Source organism: Synchiropus splendidus, chromosome 12, assembly GCF_027744825.2.
Source record: "Synchiropus splendidus isolate RoL2022-P1 chromosome 12, RoL_Sspl_1.0, whole genome shotgun sequence".
Lineage (NCBI taxonomy): Eukaryota > Metazoa > Chordata > Actinopteri > Syngnathiformes > Callionymidae > Synchiropus > Synchiropus splendidus.
The window spans coordinates 19,063,851-19,088,867 of record NC_071345.1 but is presented as its reverse complement, the minus strand read 5'-3'; the positions used below and the strand labels follow the sequence as shown (position 1 = coordinate 19,088,867).

General features: G+C 39.7%; 2 protein-coding genes across 5 annotated transcripts in view; both read right to left on the bottom strand.

The window, feature by feature from the left end:
* LOC128767966 (intermembrane lipid transfer protein VPS13B-like) overlaps positions 1-17,254 on the bottom strand; it is a 252,311-nt gene extending 235,057 nt beyond the window's left edge. For both annotated transcript variants that reach the window (XM_053880402.1, XM_053880401.1), the window contains exons 1-4: positions 17,139-17,254; positions 16,641-16,794; positions 15,335-15,478; positions 1,711-1,828 (exon numbers count right to left, since the gene is read on the bottom strand). In XM_053880402.1, the coding sequence (XP_053736377.1) occupies positions 1,711-1,828; positions 15,335-15,478; positions 16,641-16,787 (409 nt within the window). In that variant the 5' untranslated portion in view covers positions 16,788-16,794; positions 17,139-17,254. The remainder of the gene's footprint in view (positions 1-1,710; positions 1,829-15,334; positions 15,479-16,640; positions 16,795-17,138) is intronic.
* Positions 17,255-19,838: 2,584 nt separating this feature from the next.
* osr2 (odd-skipped related transciption factor 2) lies at positions 19,839-23,267 on the bottom strand. 3 transcript variants are annotated; one of them, XM_053881350.1, is made up of 4 exons: positions 23,247-23,267; positions 21,084-21,773; positions 20,667-20,766; positions 19,839-20,491 (listed from the first exon to the last, which is right to left on the bottom strand). In XM_053881350.1, exons 2-4 carry the CDS (start codon positions 21,734-21,736, stop codon positions 20,309-20,311), a joined length of 936 nt encoding a protein of 311 aa, XP_053737325.1. In that variant the 5' UTR covers positions 21,737-21,773; positions 23,247-23,267; the 3' UTR covers positions 19,839-20,308. The 3 variants fall into 3 exon arrangements, with proteins under 3 accessions (XP_053737325.1, XP_053737324.1, XP_053737326.1); XM_053881349.1 differs by having other exon boundaries at positions 23,055-23,264; XM_053881351.1 differs by having other exon boundaries at positions 19,839-20,409; positions 23,055-23,264.
* Between the last annotated feature and the right edge of the window lie 1,750 nt (positions 23,268-25,017).

The window sequence follows — 25,017 nt, the reverse complement described above, 5'->3', positions numbered from 1 at the left end:
CTCTGTTTTGTTCTTCAACATAGATGAAACAAAAACATATTACCACTCGACAGGCTAAAACAACATAAATAAATAAATAAATGCAACGTATTTTCTCAAGCATTAAAAAAGGTACATGCAAATATAAAAATGCCAACTGAATTAAGGAGTTCACATAATGGGTCATTTTTTTGAATGACACTAAGAATCTAAGCCGAATATTAATCAAGTTTGTGGTAACAAGCCTTCACTTAAACACCTTGGAATCACACAGGACTGCATACATGCATGGTACAGCAGCTCTCCAGAGCAGAGAAAAGCTCCAGTTGGGGAAAGCGCCGGCCTTTACCGGTACGGGATATTCTCCATCCTTAAGTAGCATAGCAGTAAGACTAGAACAGCTGCTGTACAGAGCGAGAAGCACTCCACTCTGTATCCACATTGCTACTCGGATCATTCAAAGTTAATCTTCCTTCAAACCTTTGCTGATTCTAAAATACGTGTTTAGGCAAATACCTGTGTAAATATACTAAAATAATCTACACTTTTCAGAACTAACACCCACCCTGCACCTTCAAGTAAAAACCTAGTTGACCTGTAGGAGGGAGGACGACAATAGGTAGAGAAGGTAGAGAATAGACATTGGTATCCCATTATCTCATCACTTGATGTATAAATGAAAGCAGGATATGAAATGTGGGACCAGTAACACAATGATTACGTGTGACAATATGAATTGCTATAAATAAAAAAAAATAAAAAATAAAAACCTGTTGGAAAAAAGATTGCTCTTCCTTGAAAATGGACAGAGAGAAGATGACTGTGTCTTATGACCAAACAACATTTTTGGATGGGTCTAGCAAATAAATACAATAAATAAGTTTATAAAATAAGTCATTAAGTACATTTTTTTTTTTTCCCCCAAACACGCACGGCGAGACCCAATAGATACTGGTCTAGTGGGAGTTACCTAGGTAAGAGGCACCCTGCTTTAACAGCTGGGGTGTGATATTATCTCACATCTTAAGGCATGGAAACATATCCTCCCTTGATACCGGGCTTTCAGTCGTTTGGCTTGAAGCTTGCTTAATGCTCAGTCCAGATACGTAATCTGCATTGGAAACATTATGGTTATCTCATTCTGAAAATAAAGGATTATGAGTGGGGATATACATGTGCTGGGCATCATTTATCAGTCAACATGAACATGTCTTTATTGACAGTTAAATTAAACTAATAAACACAGTGTATACAGACATAAGGTGTCAGTAGCCCATAATGTATTGAAGAGCCATGATGAATTAGGTTACAGCACAAATGACCAAACATCCTACTTTAGTAAACACAAAGAGACTCATACCATGACTTCCTGCTCCACATATAGATTGCCTGACTTCGTTCAAAACCAGGGGCAAATGTTCATGATCACAAAATACAGTAGCGCTGTTTTGTTAAAAATGTCACCAGGATAGTTATTGCATTTTCAACAACAAGATATATCCAAAAGCATTATGGTTCACTCTCTATATTTCAAGCATGTCCATAGAAATAATCAGCAAATGTGTATTCAGTAAGTACTCTGACTCTCCTCCCCTAGGACACTCGAGCGTAAATGAGGCTAAATCTTTGCATCATTCAGTAGGCCAATCCTCCCCCACAAGAGCAGCGGCTGCTCTGGTGGCCAGAGCAGGGAGGTAGTGTAGCCTTACTGGCCTCAGGGCCATCACTCACCTGGGGGCAGGTCCGGGTCGCTGGGGGCAGCCTGTTGCAGGCGTCGGGGCTTGGCTACAGCCTTGGAGCTGTCTGAGACAGTGCGACTGGTAGAGCTGGAGCCACTCTCATGGTCGTTCTGGTTAAGAAAACAAACAAGGCATGTGAGGCTCACTAGCATTTACACATGAAACATTAATATCAGCAATTCTGAGTTACTTTTAGTAATGTCATTAAAATTGAAGGAGTAATATGATATGTACTGCCTGAACATAAGACAACATATGGCTCGATTAATAAACTTTCAAAGACATAGGTGAAGACCTTTCCTCCTCAGCAGAGAGACTAGTGAACTGTTGACACCAGGAATGCACTGAGAGACATTTGAATCCAGAGTGAGAGTAAATTTTCAACTGTAGGATGTATGGAGATGACAAATTTGGGGAAAGATAGATGCTTTTCAGTCTAATTAGAAAGCACCACTTGATGTCAGGAAGAAAGTGATATTTTAAACCTCAGCTTTGAGGAAAGACTCCCAAATGAAAGTAGTTTTTTAATAAACGTGTATAAGAATGGCTAAAAAGGAATAATATAAATTATACTAACATGTGCTTCGCCAGAAACACAGCTTACAATCAACTTCAATGTAATATCAAACTCATGCATCATACAGAGGGCACAAGGCTGAAACACAGTAGGGGAAAAACACTGGAAGAAGTACTCCATAAAAGGTAAAAAAAAAAGAATAGAACTCAAAACCCTAGACACATTCTAAAAATAGGATGATGGAGAAAAGACGGGGGTGGAGGAGAACCCTCAGTATGGCATTGATTAGAGGTTACAGCAGAGCTTTTCAGCCAGCCTTGGTGATACAGCGTCAGGACAAAGTGAGCGTTTGACATTGAGATGAAGGAAGCAGTGACGCTGGAGTGCTCAGGACTCTCTCTTAATATCTAGTAATGCAAACAGTAAAGGTGTCAAACGTGAATATATTCAGCTACACAAGACGGAAACGTCACATAGCATCACATACCAAAACAAGCAAGGCAAATAAAACATTTGCGCCAGCATTTATAGCATACCACACCTCACATTCTCTAGTTCTGGCACTGTTGCACCTCCTTCTCTGCGTGTGACAGAGTTAAGATGCGTATTTTGAACCAGGACATGGTTACCCAAGAGCATGCTTGGCTGACTGTAATGAAATAGAATAGTTTATCGTTGCGATAGCCAGTCTCATGTCAAATAATAAGGTGTCAGATATTAAAGAACAACATTGTTGTCTAGCTTCAAATTTTGTTTGTTGGTTTATCTGCACATCTATGAGACGTAGAAGTGAGTGAGGCAGAAAAAAAACAAAAAAACAACAAATTCAACCGAGGTGAGAATTGAAAAAAGCCCGGTCGCTTTCCACTTTGACGAGAGTGACAGACAGAAGGAACCACCTACTCAGGAGGCAAGTATGCCGCAGTGGAAGGTTAGAGCACAGGAAGACTAGCTCTAACCTCTGTCACCCTGCAGACGTCTGGCTCAGGTCAGGGACTTGGGCAGTGTCTGAAATTTACCACGTCATCTGAACAGTCTCCGCCAACTTGCAGCTATTAAAAAAAAACACTTAAACTAAACAATCAATATTATTTAAAGCTTAAAACATACTTTATTATTCAATGCAACAAATACTTCCAGATGATTGAAATAACAGATGCCCTACTTTGTGTTTTTCTCGATCCATCGTTCATATTCAGGCAAGACAGACAGGTTTTGTCTTCTTCTCCTGATGACAGCCTTGATTTAACATGCAGACATGCAGGTGTTCTGATACCCATGTTTCCCATCTTTCTATTTTGAGCTGAATCGTCAGAAACCCAAACATTATTAAAACTGGTCCATTTCAGAGTTTCAGCAGATTAATGGGAGCATATCGAAGACCATGGCTGAGCAAACACCCTTTGTTATTGTTGTTCTTCCTCTGCAGGTCGCTGGCAGACCCATGCTGACATCAAAGCAGCAGGCCCACAAATTGGAGGCCAGGCAGTGAAGGGCGAACGCCTATGGATTGAGAAAATAAATGAAGGAAACCCAATAGCTCCTTATCAGAGGCTGCTCACCCAAGCTCTCCTCCAAACACACACACGCACACACACACACACACACACACACACACACACACACACACACACACACACACACACACACACACACACACACACACACACACACACACACACACACACACACACACACACACACACACACACAAACACACACAAACACACACACACACACACACACACTCAAGCACACAGGTCACATGGGGCAACAAAGCCATGGGGTTCAGCAATTAGACTGCTGTTATTCCAACAATAAAAACAATACCTTACATTTAGACATCACACTTTCTTCACAAATAATTCTTAACGTCTTTTACACAGGATTGTGAAGACCTAAAAAACACTAGAGGTTTAACATACAGGACTCTTTGTTTTCACAGAAAATAATGCATTTGCATACAAACGGCAAACGTTGATTATTTGAAATATATAGAGTCTGTTCTTCTGTGTCCATTTCGTCTTGCAATACTGAAGTGTGTCATTGTGCGTAAAAGTATGTAGCAATGAAGAAGTAACTTTACAGAAAAAGTGTACATTTTGCCCTTAACATTATTTGATGGTTCGATGTCAAGTGACATTGAACAATTTTCCTCTCCTTTTATCACCTGTCTTCCTTCTTAGTCGCTAGTTGTGTACAACTTTCCACTTCTTCTTTCCCTTAATCAATCCAAGAATCGCTGGTTCTCATAGGAATGGTTTCCAGCTGGCACCAAAAGAACTACTACATGAAAAGAAGCTTGCTGTTATAAACATACTGTCATAGACTGGGATGGTTCCAGTAATGTAAAAAGCTATGTGGCCACTTCTTTTACACTTAATCTACTCAAACCATTGATGACGATCCCACTGGAATGTAAGCAGAGGGGAACCAAGCTCATCACAGTCAACTCAAATTACTTGTTAACAAATGTTCCTCGGAGTTGAACACATCCATCAGCCCAGCGAAAAAAAAGTGATGTTCATGGCGTTTAAATGAAAATTCCCAAATATGCTTCATGAAAGAAAAATTAATAAAGACAGCTATAAAATGTTACCCTACATAACATGCTAAAATAGATACGGACCAAAGACCACGATCCAAAAAAATATCAGAACCAGCATCGGCTGAAAAATAGTACTTGATTAAATGGATGGAGAGAAAACTATATGACACACTCAACTAGACGTTTGAAGATTTATTATCTTAGCATCTTTTTCTTTCCAACGTCTGTTATGCATACATGGCTGATGGCCAAAACAAATAGACCAGCAACCTCAGGATTCAAAGGTAGGCAAAGGCATTGAAATACATGTTGTACCACCAGATTCTTGCCAATATGCAGCCCTAGTTGCTACAGTAGGTCAGCACACCCCATCCTCATTTTCCTCCATGCTGTGTATCCTCCCTAGTCACACCTATCCTCTTATTTAGACTAATGAACCACATTCATTTCCCTATCGCAGAATGTCATGATCAGGTTAGGGGGCCACATCAATTACTATGAGCCAAGAGGTCAGAAGTTCAAATCCTGGTTTGGGATTGGGAAACATGTTGTGTCACAGGGAAGAAGTCATGAATGCCCTACTTTCTCTTTCTTCAATAACTTTTTTTTATTGGCCACTGATCAACCTATAAGATTCCTGATATTCTCTAGTGAAGTTTGTGAAAAGAAGTGGGGATTGTGTCTCAAGATCTAGCAAAATGAGCACTACGTGGAGGAATTCAATCTACACACAGGACTGGAAACACCCAAGGATCCTTTGTGGTTAGTGTGGTGACCAAATAAGGAATCTTGGAGCTCACTGCTGAAACAGCTGCATACAATACCTGCCATCTGACAAGTGGATAAAGACGTAATGATTTCAAACCAAACGTCTATACAGCTCTTCAGTTTCTCTGGTCACAACCAGCGATATGCATTATAAGATTAGAAGGTTGTAGCTCCAGCTCTCTTCTCTAATCAAGTTGATCTCCAAATTAAAGATGCAGACATGCCTTGTATCAATTTCAGCCAGTTCCCAAAGTTATTTCGCTGAATATTTACACAAGTCAGTTCAGTAGGAGCTCTAAGGTCATTGCCCTTTTTTTGTCATACAATAAAGGGGGTTTAAGTCATACCCCCAATTCCAACATTTGATTTACTGCCAAGAATAAGGATTTCAGACAGGATGTTGGCTAGTTCTAATGTAGGTGCCGTGATGGAATTTGGAACATAGCTTAACAATTTAATTCACTGCGTCTCCATTTTCTTTTCATTGGGGCAAGTTCAAATTTGTCTACAGGCTGCATGCTATGTTACACTTCTGATATTACTGCACCTGAAACACCTGCCTGCCTCAGTAATTACACAAAGTGAAGGAACGTGTTTAGGGTACATGCCAATGGGGTAAAACAAACACTGAAATGCCAAGCAACATGGAGGACGAGTAAAGTGGAGCAAAGTGAAGAAGTCAGTTAAAATGCTAAATTGTGTACAAAGGGAGAATGGAAAAGAGCAAGACAATGTTCCTGATTTAGATCTGAGAGGCTCTGATCCTTCAGATGTCTCCATCAGCTAACCACAAACCCAGGCTGAGCATGTGAGGCATGCTGCTTACGCTGGCACTACTACCCCCTATTGCTAATAACTGCAACGTGTGAGCTACAATAAAACACTCCACGCAAAGGGAACGTGAACACACACACGTTCACTCAGATTCAAGTGCAGCAGGTCACATGGACGAGTTCCTTGGCCAATTCTTTTCACAATTTGAAAATGAGTAATTACTAAGTCCCTATAAAATATAAATCAGTGGAATGCAGCTTTGCAGCACTTGGTGGGAGAAGGTAGTTGGTGGCATTGGCTCAGTCTCATCCTGTATGAGTTTTTCTTACTCATTTGAAAGTATCTTAAAGGATTAATTATATAAGTTAAGGCTTGCTCACAGATATTCCAAGAAACAAAAGATCAATGTGATAGATGTTTCAATAATAATTGCCATTTGGGTCATATGTTTTATTGATGTGTTAAACTACACACATACTGGCTCAATTATTTTAAAACAATATCCACTGTTTTGGGATTTCCCACACAGCCATGCCCACACATCGCCATCTTTGGAACCCAGGCCAAGAGCATAAAAACCAAAACTCTGCTCGAAAAACAGTCATTACATTTATCGCTTTAATTGCGAGACGTTTTGTATTTGTAAATCACCAAAACCTCCCACAACTTCATTGTGGCTCAGAGATGTTGCTTTCTTCCACAAACACACAGAGAGGATGAACACTTAAGTTCACAAAAATTTGGGAACCATTTAGATAACCTTTTCAAACTTTACAGGTCCCATATAATAATACATCGTCCATTTCAGACAATTATGCTAAGTTATGGAAAGCCTTGGGCAAAATTTCATGTGAATGGCACATACCAGCATCAAATATTGTCACAGATATTAACATGCATCTGTCTCAGGATGTAAAGTTAGGCCAAACAACATATGATGCACTAAAGCTAAGAGAGGCATTTTTGTCCTAAATAAACAGAGGTTAAGACACTATTGACACAATGAGCCAGAAAATATTTAACAGAAGAATGCATCTACTCACATAACTCACAAGCAGTGTTGATGCAGCATTACCATATAAACAGTCTAGCTCCAACATGTCATTTACCATTCGCCAAGACATGGGCTAACAAACCATACCGAGCTCCACACACAGCATATGATCGTTTAACGTAACATATTGTCTAAGAAATCATCTTCTATCGTGATTGGTCAATCTAAACGCAGTGACAGAAGTCCGTCATTCACTTCCAACACTCATCCAAAGTTGAGTTGCTGAGGCAGCATTTGCGCCAGTGAGACAAAGGGGTTTTTCACACCGCTGACTCTGTCTTGAGACAAAGCGTGCTATGCTCCAAAGTCCCACATGTAAACACATGCGAACCACATTCTGGCCGCGGACTTGGTCCCGGCTGAAGAGCTGCACCTTGTCTCAGGAAGCTCTCCGCGTGGGGTGAGCTTCTCACCTCAGGCGACTTGCCGCTAGATGCCGGAACCTACGTGTACAGCGTCTGTCCACACAAACATGATAGATGCAGAGAAGTAAAAGATCTGATCAGTGTCTGGATGGACACCATTGCTCAAAAACAGCTGCGCAAACTCCCAGAACTGGGGAGGAGCACAGCGGTCCGGGACTCGCAATATGTGCGGGCGTTTGATAACTCCCGTATTTTTGCCTTTATTAGACAAACATCTGATTTTATTGTCAGACAGATTAACTTAAATCAATGGGATCTAACTGGTACTGCGCTGTTGCAACTGCTGTGATCATGCACAGCTGTCTGCGTAAGGAAAACAGCGAAGAAGAAAGACGCAGATTTTTCCCAAATTTCTGAAGATTGCCAGACTATTCATTGATCCTTTTTAATGTCTGGATCAATAATTCACGGCTAAAAAAAATGCTTGAGCGTCAGTAATCTTTCTCACTTTGTCCAACTTGTGAGAGCAGTGTGGATAAATCAAGATGTCCATAGTGCACAGCTTGTTTCCGCTTGTTTCCATTTCTTGTAAAGTAAACACCTTAACAAACAACCCAAAATGTCCTTTCAATGCAGTGAAGAAGCAGCTCCAAGCCGAGTGCCAGGAAGAGACACCAGTCACCTGCCTGAAGAAACTCATTTTGGCTGCTTGTAACCTATACATGCGAACGGCTGCACAAGAATCACTTTAATCACAATGTCCGCATTTGCAATGGTGACATTGCAATGCAGTTTGACAGCATCTTTTTTTTCTCATTTTCACTTAAATTTAGCTTCATTTAAGAAACACTAAGGAAATGATTATGTGCTGGGAGGTTTGTCCCTGTCAGCTCTGAGGCCTTCTTGCACAGCTTTCTTTTGGTCACCACAGCACAACACCAAGACGACATTCGTAGCTCAGATTCCCTGATCCATCAGTATCACCATTGTCCCCTTCAGTCGGGAACATATATTGTTCCTGATATAGTTTTTCACCTTGCCCCTAGTGGAGAAAATTCTAGAGTGAAGGACTTGCTCCCAGGATGAGTATAACTGCGCATCTTTCTCCTGCAGAGCACTTGAGTATGTTATTAGTCATACAAAATAAAATAAATCAACATTGTGGATATCAGACTGGTGAAACACGTTTGACTGACCTGCATGTTTATTTATTATCATCTCGCTCAACCCTGTGCTTCCTCAACAACTTCATATTTTCCTTTCGCCCCCAACACAGAGTGATCTGTTGTGCAATTATCCTTATCACATTCTTCTTCTCTTACCCACACATTACAAGGGCCCCAGGCAGCCAAGATAAAAGAAAACACTCCTAATTCCAGCACACTCTAGGGTGAGTCGAAGCTAACTCATTGAAAAACAGAAAACGCAGAGGAGCTGCTGCAGCGTTTAAGTGGATGAGTTTTCCTCTGGCTACAAGAAGATTAAATCATTACATATGTTTAAAAAAAGTGCTGTGGACTTAAATGGAGCACATGCACGTTAAAATGTGAAAACAGACCACCCACAGTTTATGTTGCGTGGAGTCACACAAGGATACTTCTCGTGACATACACACAGACACAGCAGACACCCCACCAGAAGGATTTCACATTTCTATTGCTACGTTGTATCAGTTTATTTATCTCTGCATTAACAGCAGTTAATACAAGTGATAGGTGCATGACGCAATACTTGTGGATTACTTCAATCAATTTTGGTTTCTCGTTTTGGATTTGAGCCAAAAGAGCAAGCAAGCATCCAAATGCCCAGCTTGAGGAGCCCTAAAGAGGCAAACATTAGGCCTAATTGCAACATAATTAATATCACCAGCAGCACCAAGGAAATAATGACTTGCGCTAAAGGGCCGCAGAAGTCCGGATGGCCGGAGAGAAGGATTAGCAAGCAGATGCAGAACATCCTGGTTGAGGTATATTGATCACAAGTTGACTCACTGGCTGCAGGAAGCCACTGGGCTTAATTTTTCCCCCGAATGCTTTTCTACGTCTGCGGGAAGAATAGAAGTAACATAATCCAACAAGGAACTAAAACCTCAAAGGGAAAGCTATGTCATGGTGCAGTGCATGACTGAAAACTAAACGTTATCTCAACAAAAGCAACGAGGCTGGAATTGCTTCGTGAATTTGTGTGCTTAACCAAACAAAGCTCAAAGCAGTGCAATGAGATAAATAGATGTATTCAAAGCTCAATTTAATGTCAGAGACTAAACTTTTGCATTTAATCTCTCTTTAAATTAAATGCGTAAATATGAAAGACAACACATTTAGTTGTCATAATAAAAATAAATTCTATGCCAAAAAAACACACACACAAGTAATCACATTCAGAAAACTTTCTTTTCTTAACGTTCCATCTTCATGTCTTTCTAAAGTCGCTCAAATTATTTGTCCAGTGCAAACTGTTTCCACAGTATCAGTAAAAGCTGGATTCCGTTACAAGACAAACGGTTGTATTCAAGGAAAACAGACACGCTAAAGTCCATGTCAACTGGCATCTCTTCTGTCCTGAAGAAAGGCCCTACTGAGCTGATGATCAAACAGACTTCGCAAAAAATCTCTGTAAGCCAGTTGCTCTCTGTGAGCTGGTGAATCAAAGGCATGATATCCGGATGGCATCAGGACAGAGATTACCCAGCTTGTCCAATCTGATTGCAAACCACCAGAGGGTGTTTTCTTGAACCATCTTTTTTCTCTCTGTATGCTGACTCCAAAGAGAACATTTGCAATAATTTAAAAAAGACAGATTTCTGCTGAAGACAAGATTTAGCCTGAAGATATTCGATTTCATGGAATACGCATAAGAATTACAATACACCAAGTGAAGGAAAAAAACACTTATTGTTGCCTTTTTTTCTCCGCTGGAATGTTCACGATGAGGTTGAGGAAACAGATTTTGGAATCACACGAATATGTTGGCCAGAATTCTAATTAGCAGCATACTATCATTGTGGCTCCAACAGTAACAATTTCATTTTAGAGGAAAAAAAAAAGATAGTTCATAGTGATGTTGGCAACATTCGAACGTGCTCAAGTAAAGTTACAATAAATTCTAATAAATTTAAAATGAATTACATTCTGTGGTGCTGGAAATAAATTAGGGGTGTGAACCGCATTGGCAGAAAACAATCTGATCAGTCCCTTGATACACAGGGCAAGAGCTGAGACAAGAGAAAATACAGTAACAAAAAGTAGTTGATCTAGTTCAATAAACTGTTAGCCTTCCAAAACCATTTCAACTATTTGCTCAAAATGTGCATTCACATATCATGTTTTTCATAAGCTCAAAATGTCATTCAACTGGAGACCTCTGCAACACTTCGACAAAAGAGTTGGCGAAACACAAATTAAAAACCTTAAAATGCATGTTCTTACATTACATTGAATAAATAGAATAAAAAACTTGGTAATTTCCTTTTTGGGGTTGTAGCAACACTGCGACAGTTTACTGAGAAATGCAGGTCATAGCAGAATGTCCCTACTGTGGGACTAATAAAGGCCATATAATCTAATCTAAAAAAATACACTTAACACATACTTATATCTTTAACTGTCTTATATAAAGATAATAGTGCTTTGAATGGGGCCACATCTGAAAATAGTATCACCTTTAATTACAGCATGAATCAAATATCGAAATCAGCAGCCACGAAAAACTCAGATGGAGCACAAAGTGGATCCAAGAGCATAAAATCTCTTCTAACTTTTGAAACCCTTATCTTTGGCTCATAAAAAGTAAAGAGTGCTTGGGAATGTTACAGTCCACTCTTTTTCTGATCACACCTCATCTTCCACATCTGGGGCAGGTTTTGAATGTGTTAAGAAGAACAAAAAGGAAATTGCACTAACACTAAATTGAGGCACGGCTGTTTTTGCTCCTGGGCTACAGTTGGAGTTGAACACAACACTAGAATAAAGAGATAAAACATCCTGGAACATTTCACGAAAGATCTTTAAAAACCGATGGTTGGGCAAGAAAATGACAATAAGGAAAATCTATAACCAAGTTGACCATTTGACACCCAAAATCATAAAAGACAAAACAATGAAACGAAACATACTTTTCCAGATATTAATTCTTTGGTGTGAACATTTGAACTTGCTGCCAACTCTTTCAATGAGACATGCAGACTGAGGGGCATATGGCATGTCAAATAATAAATGAAGACCTTATGAGTTCTGATAACTCCAGTTCCCATGCACTTCATATACTAGTGTCCTTTAAAGCTATTGTTTCAATCTGAGGAGCCCTCGACATGCTCATATTTCTTTGTACTTAGAAAGGGTCAGACCAAAGAAGGTCATACCAAGTAACCCACGAGAGAATGTGTGCGTCTTTCCCTAAAAAGAAAGCTGTTGATGACCACAACACTCGTTGACCACATTTCTTGTCGACAAACTATGCTTTTGGACATGGACGCCAACACTAATCTGATGTAGAGACAAAAGGTTTTTATACCAAACTGAGTCCAATAGTAGGCATCCATGCTCTTTAAAAGACAGAAAAAAGCTGATCCCAAATATTTAGCAAAATTAATGATGAACTAGCTGCTGCATGTCATTAACATTTTGACTAAAATAACAAACGTCAAAATAAAAATGACAGCCATTCGAATACTGAAGACCTTTTAAGTCTTCATTACAGCTCATTATTATCAATTACACTGTCAACGGGAGCTATAATCTGCAACAGCTGCAAAATGCCAATATTTCCACATATGCTGGGAACTTTAATTGTAAGCTGCTCTACATTCTCTGCAGATGGGTCTGATTGAAAATCACAGATATTGCCCAGCTCCTCTCAAGGGAAAACATGATCATTGAAATAGACTTAATAATGTGGTTAAATTATACAAACTCAAATGAACGGTCAAAGTTGTACAATGTTTTTGCAAAGAAGCACACAGGCTTCAGCAGTCATTAAGAAATGAAAACATATTAATCATTCATTTCTGTAATTTGACGGAAAGTTCCTTCTCACGCCTGTGTTTGGTATGTAATGGCAGTACCTTAACCAGAGTGGATGCTACCTTCTCACTCCCGGAGTGAGTAGGTAGCATTTCTGTAATTTGACGGAAAGTTCCTTCTCACTCCTGTGTTTGGTATGTGATGGCAGTACCTTACACATGCTACCAGTCTGCAGTACCTTACACATTCTACCTACTCACTCACGGAATGAATATGGGATATAAAATGGGATAAAATATGGTATTTTAAATTCAATTACCACAGCACCATTAATCTCTTCCTTTCAAGCAAGGATATATTCAGGACATTAAGTCAAGGTAACAGGGACAATAGTTTTTTTTTTAAACATAGTATGATAACTGTTGATCTAAATAATAAACCCTGGCTCATAGCTCAGATGTATAAGTGCATTTACCTTTCACTAGAATTCCAGGAAAATGTTCCTAATGCATAATTGTTCTTTTCTAAATGTTTTTCCAATTAATTCCTAAACATCAGACCTGAAGGACTTCCTGCGCCCCCTTCCCCACAGATTGCAATTGGTTAGTTTGTATTGGATTCATTTAGCATGGTTTCCACTCATAAGTTTGAGATCAGACATCTGTCGGGAGATGCCTTTGATGGCCTTCTTTCTAGTGAAGCTCATTTGCTCCGTCCAATAAAAGAAAAGAGAAATCTATTGTAGCCAGGATCTCTTAATTGGTTACTGAAGAGAAAATGACTAAAACATCATGAAGGAGTCAAGGTCGAAACTATAAACTGACTACAGAAGCAAGAAAAACCAGAGAACAAACTTCTGAAAAAAAAAAAAAACTTTGTGAAAGTGTGTCAATCTTAGTAAACATAACTATAAAAGCAACCAAGATCAGGAAGCCATTCATCACAAGATGACTGGAAAACTGAAGTCAATGGCCATAGGAACTTTGACATGAACACGTCATTTTTAGATATTTAGGACACTCGATCTGCAAAGATGCATTATAAAACAAAGAAAAGCATTTTACAAATTACAAGATGTCGAATATCATTTTTGTCATACATGAAAACATTTGCACAACCACTCACAAACATATTCAAATGCATTTATCGTGACTGAGTTTGACAAGTGACAACATGTAAGCAGGTTTAAGCATGTAAAATGATGAGGCTCAATTTCTTCAGCTCTTTGGTTTAGTTCAACATATAAATATTATCAATGTCAAGCTGAACCAACAGCTTAAGGATTTTTATCAAAGTTTTTGCTACTCATCAGATACTTTTTGATGGGTCCCAAAAAGCTGTACCATTGTTTATTTCATAAAACCATTGAATCATATTCTTGTGATACATCTGTGTGAAATTGCTGGCTCTCTCCCTCCATGTGGGAGCAAAAGCGTGATTTGTAATGACAGCAAAAATGTACAAACCATTACACCCTGCAACTGTAGGTGGCCACAGGAACAAAAAATGAATTCAGTAGTTCAGCTTCAAGACTAAATATGTTTGGCACGAACAGATTCCTTTTTGAAGCATTTGAAAACCCTTAGAGAAAAGTCCCCTTTCAAATATAATCCAGACTCTGGAAGCCTTTTCTTCCAGCCAACCACATATACAGTAGGAATTTGCCAGAACCCAAATAAAATCAAATTTAAATAAATGTTTTAAAAACAATGAATAACAAATACACCATGGACAAATTACAGTATTAAAAAAACATTCAAAAACAAAAAAAACTGTCAGCATTTCCATTAAAGAACACTAGGTACTCTGGGGTACCATGTGTCCAATATGTCCATCTGAAGTTCAGTGGTCACTTTCATTTCTTCATCTTACAGTAAGTGGACTTTTGCCACAAATATGGTTTGACTCCATATTGCGCTACATGGGAGTAAATATCAGAAAGACATCCAATAGCAATTACGCCCCACAATTCACTGACGTGGAGGCATTTTCAAGTCATATGTAATATTTGATTCACACTACACATAATAAATCAATACCATTGCGATACATTGCGATAGACCAAATTATCTCAAATGGACTGCACTAGAGACATGTTTTCCTCTGGGAAATCTGGATAAAAAAGAAAACCCTTTTAAAAATAAATAAATAAAACAGAGGTTCATTTTCTGTCCAAAACATCACGGAGGCGGGGAGTTTGACAGAAAATGTAATACGCTGTCAATATCCGTTAAATTATGGGAGGCCAAATGCGTTTGTCACTGTTCAGTGTGTTTGAACAGATACTGTGGAGTTCCATGGTTTAGTGGTCATCCCTCTAGCTTTCAGACTCTAGTGTATAGGTCGGCTTTGTTTTTCAGACGACCAATTACAAAAATCTCTTGTGTTAGCTTACCATCCCATTTAACTTTATTAAATAAACACAAAGCAAAATGTTTATCACAGAATCATTTAACAACTGGAGCAGACTGCTCTCAATCAAACTGTTAAGCACAAAAAAACAGGTTAAATGCATGAGAAGGTAAATGTATTTTCTAACAAAATGCTCTTAATGATCTGTGTCTACAGCATTCGACTTGTGCCATGAAACATAAAAATAACAAACATTTGATAAAAGTAGATGACTAACCGGATCTCCATCTCTGAGCTTGAGGATGCATTCCATTGTGTTGATTGTAATGACGACAGGCTCTGAGCCCAGCTTGGTCCACGGAACATGGATACGCAGTTCGTGGATATGGCCACTCATAAAAGTAAACGGCAGCTTCAGCTCCTACAGTGAAAATTGACATTCAAATCAAACAACAGATATATGCAATCTTCATAAGCATAAATGAGACTTTGCATCTTTTTCAGATCAGTGTCCGAAGACATGACATTTACACTTCCTATTCTGTGAAATCAATGTCTGAAAATTTGTGACACACTTTCATCAAAGTCTGCAAAGCTTTTTTTGAGGCAATGAACTGACTGCTCCAAATGATGTATGCGGACCAGAAACATTCTCAAGTACAACCAACAAAAACTAATAAGGAACATTATTGGGAAATGCAGCCATGACTTCACATGTTCTCTGCAATGCATGTTTTTTAAATGAAATCACTCTTTGCTTAAGTTCTTTTTTTGTTGTTGTTGTTTGCTTGTTCATTGGTTTGTTTTGTTGATTAATCAAATGTTTTTTTGTTGTTGTTTTTTTTTTTGTTTGTTTTTTGTTACTTCAGGCATTTTGCCTGTGAGCTCTGCAGCACCAAATAATGTCGGTGTGGAACCCGGGGCTCTCAAGGAATTGGTTGCAGTACCATGACATTGTTTAGCGCATATTTTCCAGTGTGTCTCTCCATATGTCCAAACCATCTGGTTCTAGCCTTTCTAACCTTGTACCCTAACATCTCCATGAGATGTCCCTCTAAGAAATTAGTTCCTCGTCTAGTCTTTCTTCATCTTCATCTGCGTCTTCCACTGTGCCACTCCTGGCATTGCTAATGGTCTTACGTCAGAGCACCTGTCTCTAGAACATACATCTCATGATGGGTAGGAACACCTCAAAAGTGTCAACTTCAGATAAGTTGGAAAAGATATAGTACACATGGCAGGAATGCTGAAATGTCATAGACTGCGTCAGTTTTATTTTGTTGTTAAAATGTGAATAATGCAGATTGGTTTTGCAGTTCTGAAATGTCAATCCATATCTCCACCATGGGTGAGCGTTACTGCCGTAAAATTGACCTATGCTGTTGCTGTTCACTGTATCAATAGGCTTCATTGTTTGTCTTCCTCTCCTTATTTTTCCCAGTCACTCCTATTCTTCAACAGTATATATATATATATATATATATATATATATATATATATATATATATACACACACACACACAAGCTTCCCTGCTCTTAATGGTATCATAAGGAGTGGTGAGATGATGGTGGGTGTAAGTTACCTGTTCCAGCACATCCAGCTTTAAGTCCAACTTGCTGAGCACCACATCACCTCCCCAAAGGGAAAGTTGCAGGTCAGAAGGCTTTAGGTTCTTGATATATTTATTAACGTAGCTCATCAGAAGCGGTGTGACATAAGACTCCAACATCTTGCCCCTGCCATAAACATACAATAAAAAGAACCATGGGAATTACCGAGAAAAACTGGTAAACATTGTAGAAAGTTATTTGTAGTTGTTTCACAGCTGGTCCAACGAATACAAGCGAAAAAATGGAGTGTATCCCCTCATCTACAATCTATGCAAACGTTGTTTCAGTGAGCTAACTAAATGCGTATAACAGTGGTTGAATTAAAAGGTGAGTACGTGACATAGATGCCCAATACTTGACAGTTGGCTAGGAAGCTAAGCTAACTGCTGGAAAGAAGTGATGCATGGCATTCTTCGTGCCACTAAAAAGCAAAGACATGAGGAAAAATACTCTAAAGGACACGTCCTTACTTGATTGGAGTCGGTAGCCAATGATTATATCCGTTGAAAAGTTGTTATATGACAGAGATTCATCCCGTTCACTGCAGCTAGCCACCACACTTCAACGTCATCAGTAAACAGGCGCACCACTTCCGTGTTCCTCGTGATGCATTCACGTCTCTTAGGAAATATTACATAGAATGTACAGCAGCCTTCGCTCATTCTGGTATTGTAAATTGGATGACCGGCGGTTTTATTTAGTATATAGTTGCATGTAAGTCCGTTGCGTTCACACGTCTGCACTGAAATTTACGAAAGCACCAGACATATCCTTCCCACTATTTGTGACATTCTTGCTCCATGTTTGCAGGAATTAATTAACATCATGAACAAATGATGAACGCCGCACTTCACACGTGAAAACCACGTTTACAGAGAGAACAGGAAGGCATCGTATTACGTCATCCTCACACTTTCTATACGCCCACATCCCCTTCGAAGGCAGTTCACTTACCTTTTGATGAATGAGGACTGAATAAAGAGCAAACATACCACTTATGCCAGGTAATGTAACTTGTTCTAGCACAAATATACACCAGGCAATAACAGGTTAAAGTGCACCGAACATGTGTAAAAGCTAAAATGAAAACTGCACCAGTGATACTGACATTTCAGTTGCCTGAGCTAAAACCGCAAATAAATCCCATTTGTGTAGCTAGACTCTAGATATACGTAAGGCAGCACAGGTTTTAGTACACTAGCAGCCTCGAACTTGAGTATGTCGACAGTAAACAGCACTCAAAATGCTATGGTCCTTCCTGTTTGGCTAAAATTGTGTTTACACACAATTAACACCAGAAACTTCACACAAAATGAAAACGCCATGTTTGTCATGGCAGGTGCAATCGATGAAAGTGCTGTCCTTAAATTGTATATCTAATATGCAATAAAATAAAATAAAACAAAATTGAAGATCTGATGTGAGGGTTATCCAGTCAATATTTAATACCCTAGTTAACTATTTTTGGTAATTTGGTGTCATAAAGCATCATTTAAAAAAAAATCATAAAAATGCATTAAATGTAGATATACAATGATACAGCGGGCATGTTAACGAGGTCATTATCAGAAATAAGTCATGGAACTACTTCACTTATGTTTCCCTCGAGTTTGTTTGTTTGCTGTTTTTTTTTACAAATGACAGCAACGTTATTATTCCAAGGGTATGACGTCATCCTCTGTGTAAAATTACCATATATTGAGTTTGAAATGCCAATGTCATTTATTTGGGTTCGTGGTGAGTGTGTTAATAAAACAACCATTGGACATTTGGCACAACTCAGATTTTAGAGCACCTGTCGTGTGTGTGTGTGTGTGTGCGTGGGCTTGTTTGTACTGCCTCGTGGGGACGGATTCCTGACAAAACACCATCCTCGTGGGGTCCTTATGTCTTCGTGGGGACCTTTTTCCGGTAACCCACAGGTCCAAACCTCAATTTGAGGATGAAGACTTCAAAATCACGAGGTGATCAAAACTGCGTTTCAGTTTGGTTCAGAGTCCTGGTTAAGGTTACCCATGTGTTTTGAAGGGTTAAGTTAAGGGTGAGAGGCTGGGGAAAGCATGTGTATGTGTGTATGCGCGTACGTGTGTATGGTCCTTGTATAGATATACCTGATGGGGCCAATTCTTGAAAACACACCTACGTGTGGGGACCTTATGAATTTAAGTCCTGGTCAAGGTTGACCACTTGTTTTGGATGGTTCGGTTTAGGGTGACAGTGTGGGTGACCGGGGGTGTCTCAAGTGTTTTAGATTTTTTTGTTTCATTTGATGTTGTGTACGTCTGGTTTTCTCCGATATATAGGCCCCTGTCTGCCTGCCTGTCTGTCTGCGGAGAGGTTTGTCCAGTACATTACTTATCGTGCGGGAGCGCGTGCTGGTAATGTTCGGCGTTCAATGCCAAATTCATTTGCACGTTGCACGAATCATTTGACGCGCCGCAGTGTCGGGGTCACTCTGCGTCTGTGCTTCTTGTATTCCTGTACAAGCAGCTTGCACCTGTTCATTAAAGAAGTCAGGTTCACCACTACTAACGTTTTATACAGCATTTAATGCAGTTTGGGTGTTTTCCACCCACATTACTAAAGAAGTAAAATGCCGAGAGTCTTTGTATTTCAAGCACTTACTTTGTTCTTGAAATGACGCCCTGCGTCGCACTTATAAAAAACACGATACCCTGTGGTGTCTAATAGACCGGGCCTTTGTTAACGGCAACAATCAGTGGGTTTTCCTTTTATTTTTCAGCATGTGTGAAATCTATGAGATGTTGACAGCTATAGTTGCTGATTGGAATTCTATCCATTTTCACCATCAAGGAACGCACCCGGTGGTCTGGAAGACACAGGCCTTCGGACCAAGCATATAGAGGAGCTGGATGAAAAATACATTCATGAAATAAAAATACTTACTATAAAAATACGCGTTGGTATCGATAGTAAAATGTATGTTTCAGATATGGTGAATGTCAAGAAGTGTAAATGTGCTGTTATTTTGTTTATTTTTTAAGCACAACAGTAACTTGGAATTCGAATAGAATTTTCTTGAATAGATAATTTAACAGAACAAAACCAGTGCATAATGAGGGCAATACAACACTGAAAGAAGACACGAGCGTTATTATGATTAGCAGTATTTCATCTGTTTGATGATCAATTTTAATACTTTGGGACAAACAGATAAGACGCTTACCAAGTAAACTGCCACAATTATTATAATTAATAACCAATAGTTTCAGACAGAAAACAAGCAAAGAGCAAACAAAAAGAGGAAGACTAATGGGCACACAGCGCACCTGAGGCTGTAAACATATTGACTAATAAACTTGCTAAACACTGCTCGAGGGCCTTCGTGTCTTGAAGTCATGTAAAAACAATTAAATTCAAATGCAGAGTCGTTTACCATGGAAACATTTATTTTCTACAATACAATTTAACACACTTAATATTTATGGCTGTGGCAACCTTTCAAAAACAAGAACAGTTATTTACAGTGCGTGTTATTTACATTTGGTAGAAAAAAAAGCCCCGCTGCGCAACACAATCCTCAGAATGTCCTCCAAGCAAACTGTGTGTTTTAATTGCTTTATTTTTGTTTCAATCTCTTTGTCCTTATTGTTTTATTTGTAAGTCTGTCCATGCAGGTTTAGAAGTCCCGGTGAGGGCTGTGCGTCAAACTGTGCCGTCGCAAGTCACAGTTGCGCCGAAACACCTTTCCGCAGCGGCCACAGCTGTAGGGCTTGATGTCTGTATGGGTGAGAAGGTGAGTTTTCAGGTTACTTCTTTGATTAAAGGTTCTTCCGCATGTGGGGCATTTGTGGGGAGACTCCTGTTTAGATTTAAAGCAAAGGATTATTCCCTTTATCAGATATATGTCTTCAGCAGAAATTATTTGGGGCATTTATTCATCCACGTCTCACTTGTTTTCAGTTTGGCTTGAATATCCCCATGCATGCAGCAGATGGTTCAATGTTTGATTAATGTGAGATATTTGAAGGGCTTACCTGCATGTGTAAAGTTTTATGGACGGCGAGAGTTCGGGACTGACAGAAACCCTTGCCACACTCTTGACATTTGAAGGGTTTTTCCTTGGAGTGGATGTATCTGTGGAGCAGAAGTAACACTTCATTAGCTACTATTTATTTAACCTTCAAACGGTGCAGATCACATTTGACAACTAAACGCACTTGGTGGAAAGAAAGGGAATCATTTATGCTGCTTTGGATTTAAAGACAATGGGCGCTGGGAGCCAATGCCAGCTGGGCAAACGCAGGGTAGACGCTTGACAGATCGCCAGTCCACACAGAGACAGACAACCACGAACACACTCACTTACACACACTAACAATTTCGGGTCACCACAAAAACCGCATGTAGTTTTGCGAGTAATTCAGGGAGGAAGCTTTTGAGTGGCAGCTTACCTGTGGTCTCTGAGGTGGTCCTGTCTCCTGAAGGCTTTGTGGCAAATGTCGCAGGTGTACGGCCGCTCGTCCGTGTGGGTCCTCTCGTGGATCAGCAGGTTGTATGACTTCGTGAAATGCCTGCCGCAGAACTTGCAAATAAATTCCTTTTTCGTCTTGGACGGGAGTCTGCCTCGGGTGGGTTTTCTGTCCGGAGATAGCTTGCTCAGCTCGGAGATAGTCCCCCCCAGCCCCGATGCCAGTTTGGCCAGGTCCGCAGCTTTCGGTGGGTCCTCTTGCGTGGCGGCCAGGGCCAGATTGGCGAAGTCAAACCGCGGTCTGTCCTTGTGCAGCACCGGGACTCCGTGCGTCATCGCGCCCTGTTTGGGGTGGAAGAGCTGCGCCGCGGCGGTAAAGGGCAAGGCTGGGAAGGGGATCCTGGGGTCCATCAAGCCTTGAGCGGCAGCCATTTCTGTTATTGTCGACCTGAGTCCTTGGATGTGCGGGTAACCGAGTGTCCAGTGGTTCATATGCATGGTTTGCACCGCGCTGAGGCCGTAAAGTCCCTGCAGCTGGTCAGCAGGGAAAGTGTTGACGGCCTGCAGGAAGGAGTAGTTGGTGAGCTGCAGGGCTGGGTGCAGAGGGATCGGGGCGTGCAGGGCTTTGCTCCCCATCTCGGCTCAGACCTCTGCGCTGGAGTCGCTGATAAACCTGAGGAAACAACAAAATCATGTCACTTGACGGCTTTTGCTTTTATTGATTGATTTACTGACAACGCTTTTCTCGCATTTCAAGCAGTTTAAAGATGAGCATGTTTGACAACCGAATACCTGAACTGGAAACACACATAATTACACAAGGCATTTCTCGCACCACTTACTTGCTGTTATCTTTTCACTAATTTGCATGTGATTCATGTAATTTAGACAAGCAGGTAAACAACACCTCGCCTGCCATTTTTGAATATGATAATTTATATTTGTTTAAAAATGAAAAGGCTTGAGAAAAAAAATGAACATCAAACACAATAAGTATTTATGAATGTGTCATATTCCGCATTAGAAAAGTTGTGCTTCCGCTTAAAGACTGCGGCGTTTACATTAATAAAACATGAAGCAATTATGTATGAGCAGGCTAAATGTTGCCTGTCGTATACTACTTTAAAAGCTATTTAATACAGTATCGCCGCCTGTTTCGACTATTGTGTATAATCTGACATTCCCTTTGGCGAAACAACATGAAGTAAATAGCCTCTGGGTATTTAAAACCTTCTTTTCGTTTGTTTGTTTTGAATTACAATGACAGTTAAGTTTTCGCTTGCGATGTTAAAGAAGGAAACATAATTTGAGGCGACAGGACATTGAACGCCAATCATGCATTCATAATATTTGTCGTTTGGGTGCATTTCACTATTTATGTGAACCCGTGCAATATTGACAGACCTCACCAAATCAGATTCGTACAAGCGAATATCCTGCTGCTCTTAAAACTTGCTGCAGATTATGGGCATTATTCACACTTGTTGAGGGGAAAGTCTCTCTGTTGTTTCACTCCTGTTGGTACTTTCTCAATGCCTCCCCGTGCTTTAAAGGGGGACAGGGGTTAAATATAATTCTGCACAGGTGCAACCTAAGTCACCATGCCGGCACTTGCTGTTCTTCACCCATATGCACCACTAACCTGTTCTTCGTTTAATAACCTTTGGACTGCATTTACAATTCCACTGCCTGATCGAGTTTGCGCTTCCCCGCCTCATTGGAATTATTTTTTGGGTTCCCGTTAGTTTTACGTTTCTGTAAGTCGTGACAAATCTGTTGTCGCGCTGATTTGAGCGGGATCAGTGATGTTAAACGACCTGCAGCTGGTGGTCACCAAGACGAACTAACCAGCACCTGATATCCGACAAGAAGAATGGCAAGTCATCCAAAAGCGTGCACACTGTGCTCCCTTTCGGAAACACATTGTCATGTCCCCTGTCATTCAGTGTCTTACCCCAATAAAACGAGCTGCCAAAAGTCCCGCAGTGTCAGTCAGTAATCCACAGTAACTACACACGCGACGAGCTCCAATAAAGAAACTTCTCCAAGTTACAAGTCCATGAAACTCTCATGAAGCCATGCACGCTGCAGACTCGGGCCTGAGCGCAACTTTGGATGAAAGAAAAGTTAAAATAGTCAGACTGACAGCAGCAGCGTGGGAGTTCAGTCCGGAGCCGGGTCTGGAAGTGTGCGTAATGCGCACCGGACGTTCACTTTTCAGTGCTCCAGTGCTGGATGGCTCAGCCCGCCTCCGACACGCCTCCCCCCTTCTCTATCATTAATTCCAATGTTCCTCCTCTGTTTATTTTTGTTTGGATAGCAACTAGGACTCAAGACTATAGGAGCGACTCTGACACCTCTCGTATAGAACCATTTGAAGTTTTTCTAGACAGTAATGGAAGCAGGAGCGGAAATTCCAAAACCCAACGTCTTCTATCGCCAAAACATGATTCTGAGGACTTCAGCAGCACATTTTGAAAAACCACACAATTTTAAGACAATCCATCCACTCAGGTTCAGTCGTACCGCGCTACCCGGGATCCAGGAACCAGTGCGTACACATTACCAGTAATAGCCGTTGGATGATCTAAAAAGACTTATCAGCGTGATTGTCCCGTTGGTATTGTAAAGTCAAAATTTCAAAGAAAGTGTCTCATGGTGTTAAACTGTTATAAAATGTATTATTATATTCTTATTATATTCTTATTGTTATTATTATTATTATATGAGGAACGATTGATAATCTCGATACATTTTAATAATTTTCAATTGCAAAATTATCCGAATCAAATTATGTGTATTTTATGTGTCCACCTAAAATCCGGTTCGTTGAAATAATATTTCACTAATTATTTCCGATCGTATATCACCATAATGTCAAGAAACGAAATAATGAAAAATTCCCTGAGAATCCATTTAATTTGAACAATTAACTTTTTAAAAATGAAATAAATCGCCTGGATCTGTGGGAATGTTTTTGTTTATTTGTTTTGTATCAGAACCGAAAAACAGTCAGCCATATCAATGTTTGTTCTCACAAGAGGAAACGTGAATGTGAAATATGTTAAACTAATTCAGGAGGACAGACACAGTTTAGTTTCAAACCTTGTTTGACGTCCCAGGGTTGCAGAGCGTGGTTGTGTTGCGCCACCTATCGGGGTATATGCGCAACTAAAGCGGAACCTTACAATGATATCTTCACAACCAGCGAAATTAAAAAATACTGGAAACATTGCGGACCAATGTTTGGATGATGCAACAAAGATTAAAATGCATATTAAAATGATACAATCTTTTTCTGCTACATCTAAAACGTTTCCATGCAGAAAATGCGAATAATAAAAGCATGTCTTGATATGAAAAAATGAACGGCTCAATCCTTCTCAAACGTCATCATGGTCATTTAAAGCCAGCAATATTAGTAAAATATTCGCACGAGAGGCTCGAGATTTTTTTTCCCCTACCCAATTGTTTTAAGCCCATAATCTGAACTAATACGTTCACATATATGAATTGGCATGCGACTGTTTAGGACTCCCCATCGATTGACATCTCATTCGGAAGAATTGGACGATGATGTTGCCACATAAGGCAAGTATGGATTTTGATATCTATGCATGTCACCCATCATCAAGGATATTTAAAATCCTTAGTGACCAATGATTGCTGAAAGAATATATATATATATATATATATATATATATATATATATATATATATATATATATATATATATATATATATATATATATATATATATATATATATATATATATATATATATATATATTCTTTTTTTATTTTCAAACGTCTCTTCTTTCCATTTGAGTGGGGGGTTGTTTCACTTGTGAATGACGTAAGCATTAACCTAACCAAAGATTGGATCAGAGCGTACGTTGGGAGTAAACTTTTTAAAA

Bases quoted from the DNA above. Each gene is read 5' to 3' on its own strand.
- osr2 (XM_053881350.1), bottom strand. From the start codon at position 21,736: ATGGGGAGCAAAGCCCTGCACGCCCCGATCCCTCTGCACCCAGCCCTG. The intron at 20,767-21,083 runs GTAAGCTGCCAC...TCTGCTCCACAG, and splicing joins GACCACCTCAGAGACCACAG to ATACATCCACTCCAAGGAAA. The intron at 20,492-20,666 runs GTAAGCCCTTCA...AAATCTAAACAG, and splicing joins ATAAAACTTTACACATGCAG to GAGTCTCCCCACAAATGCCC.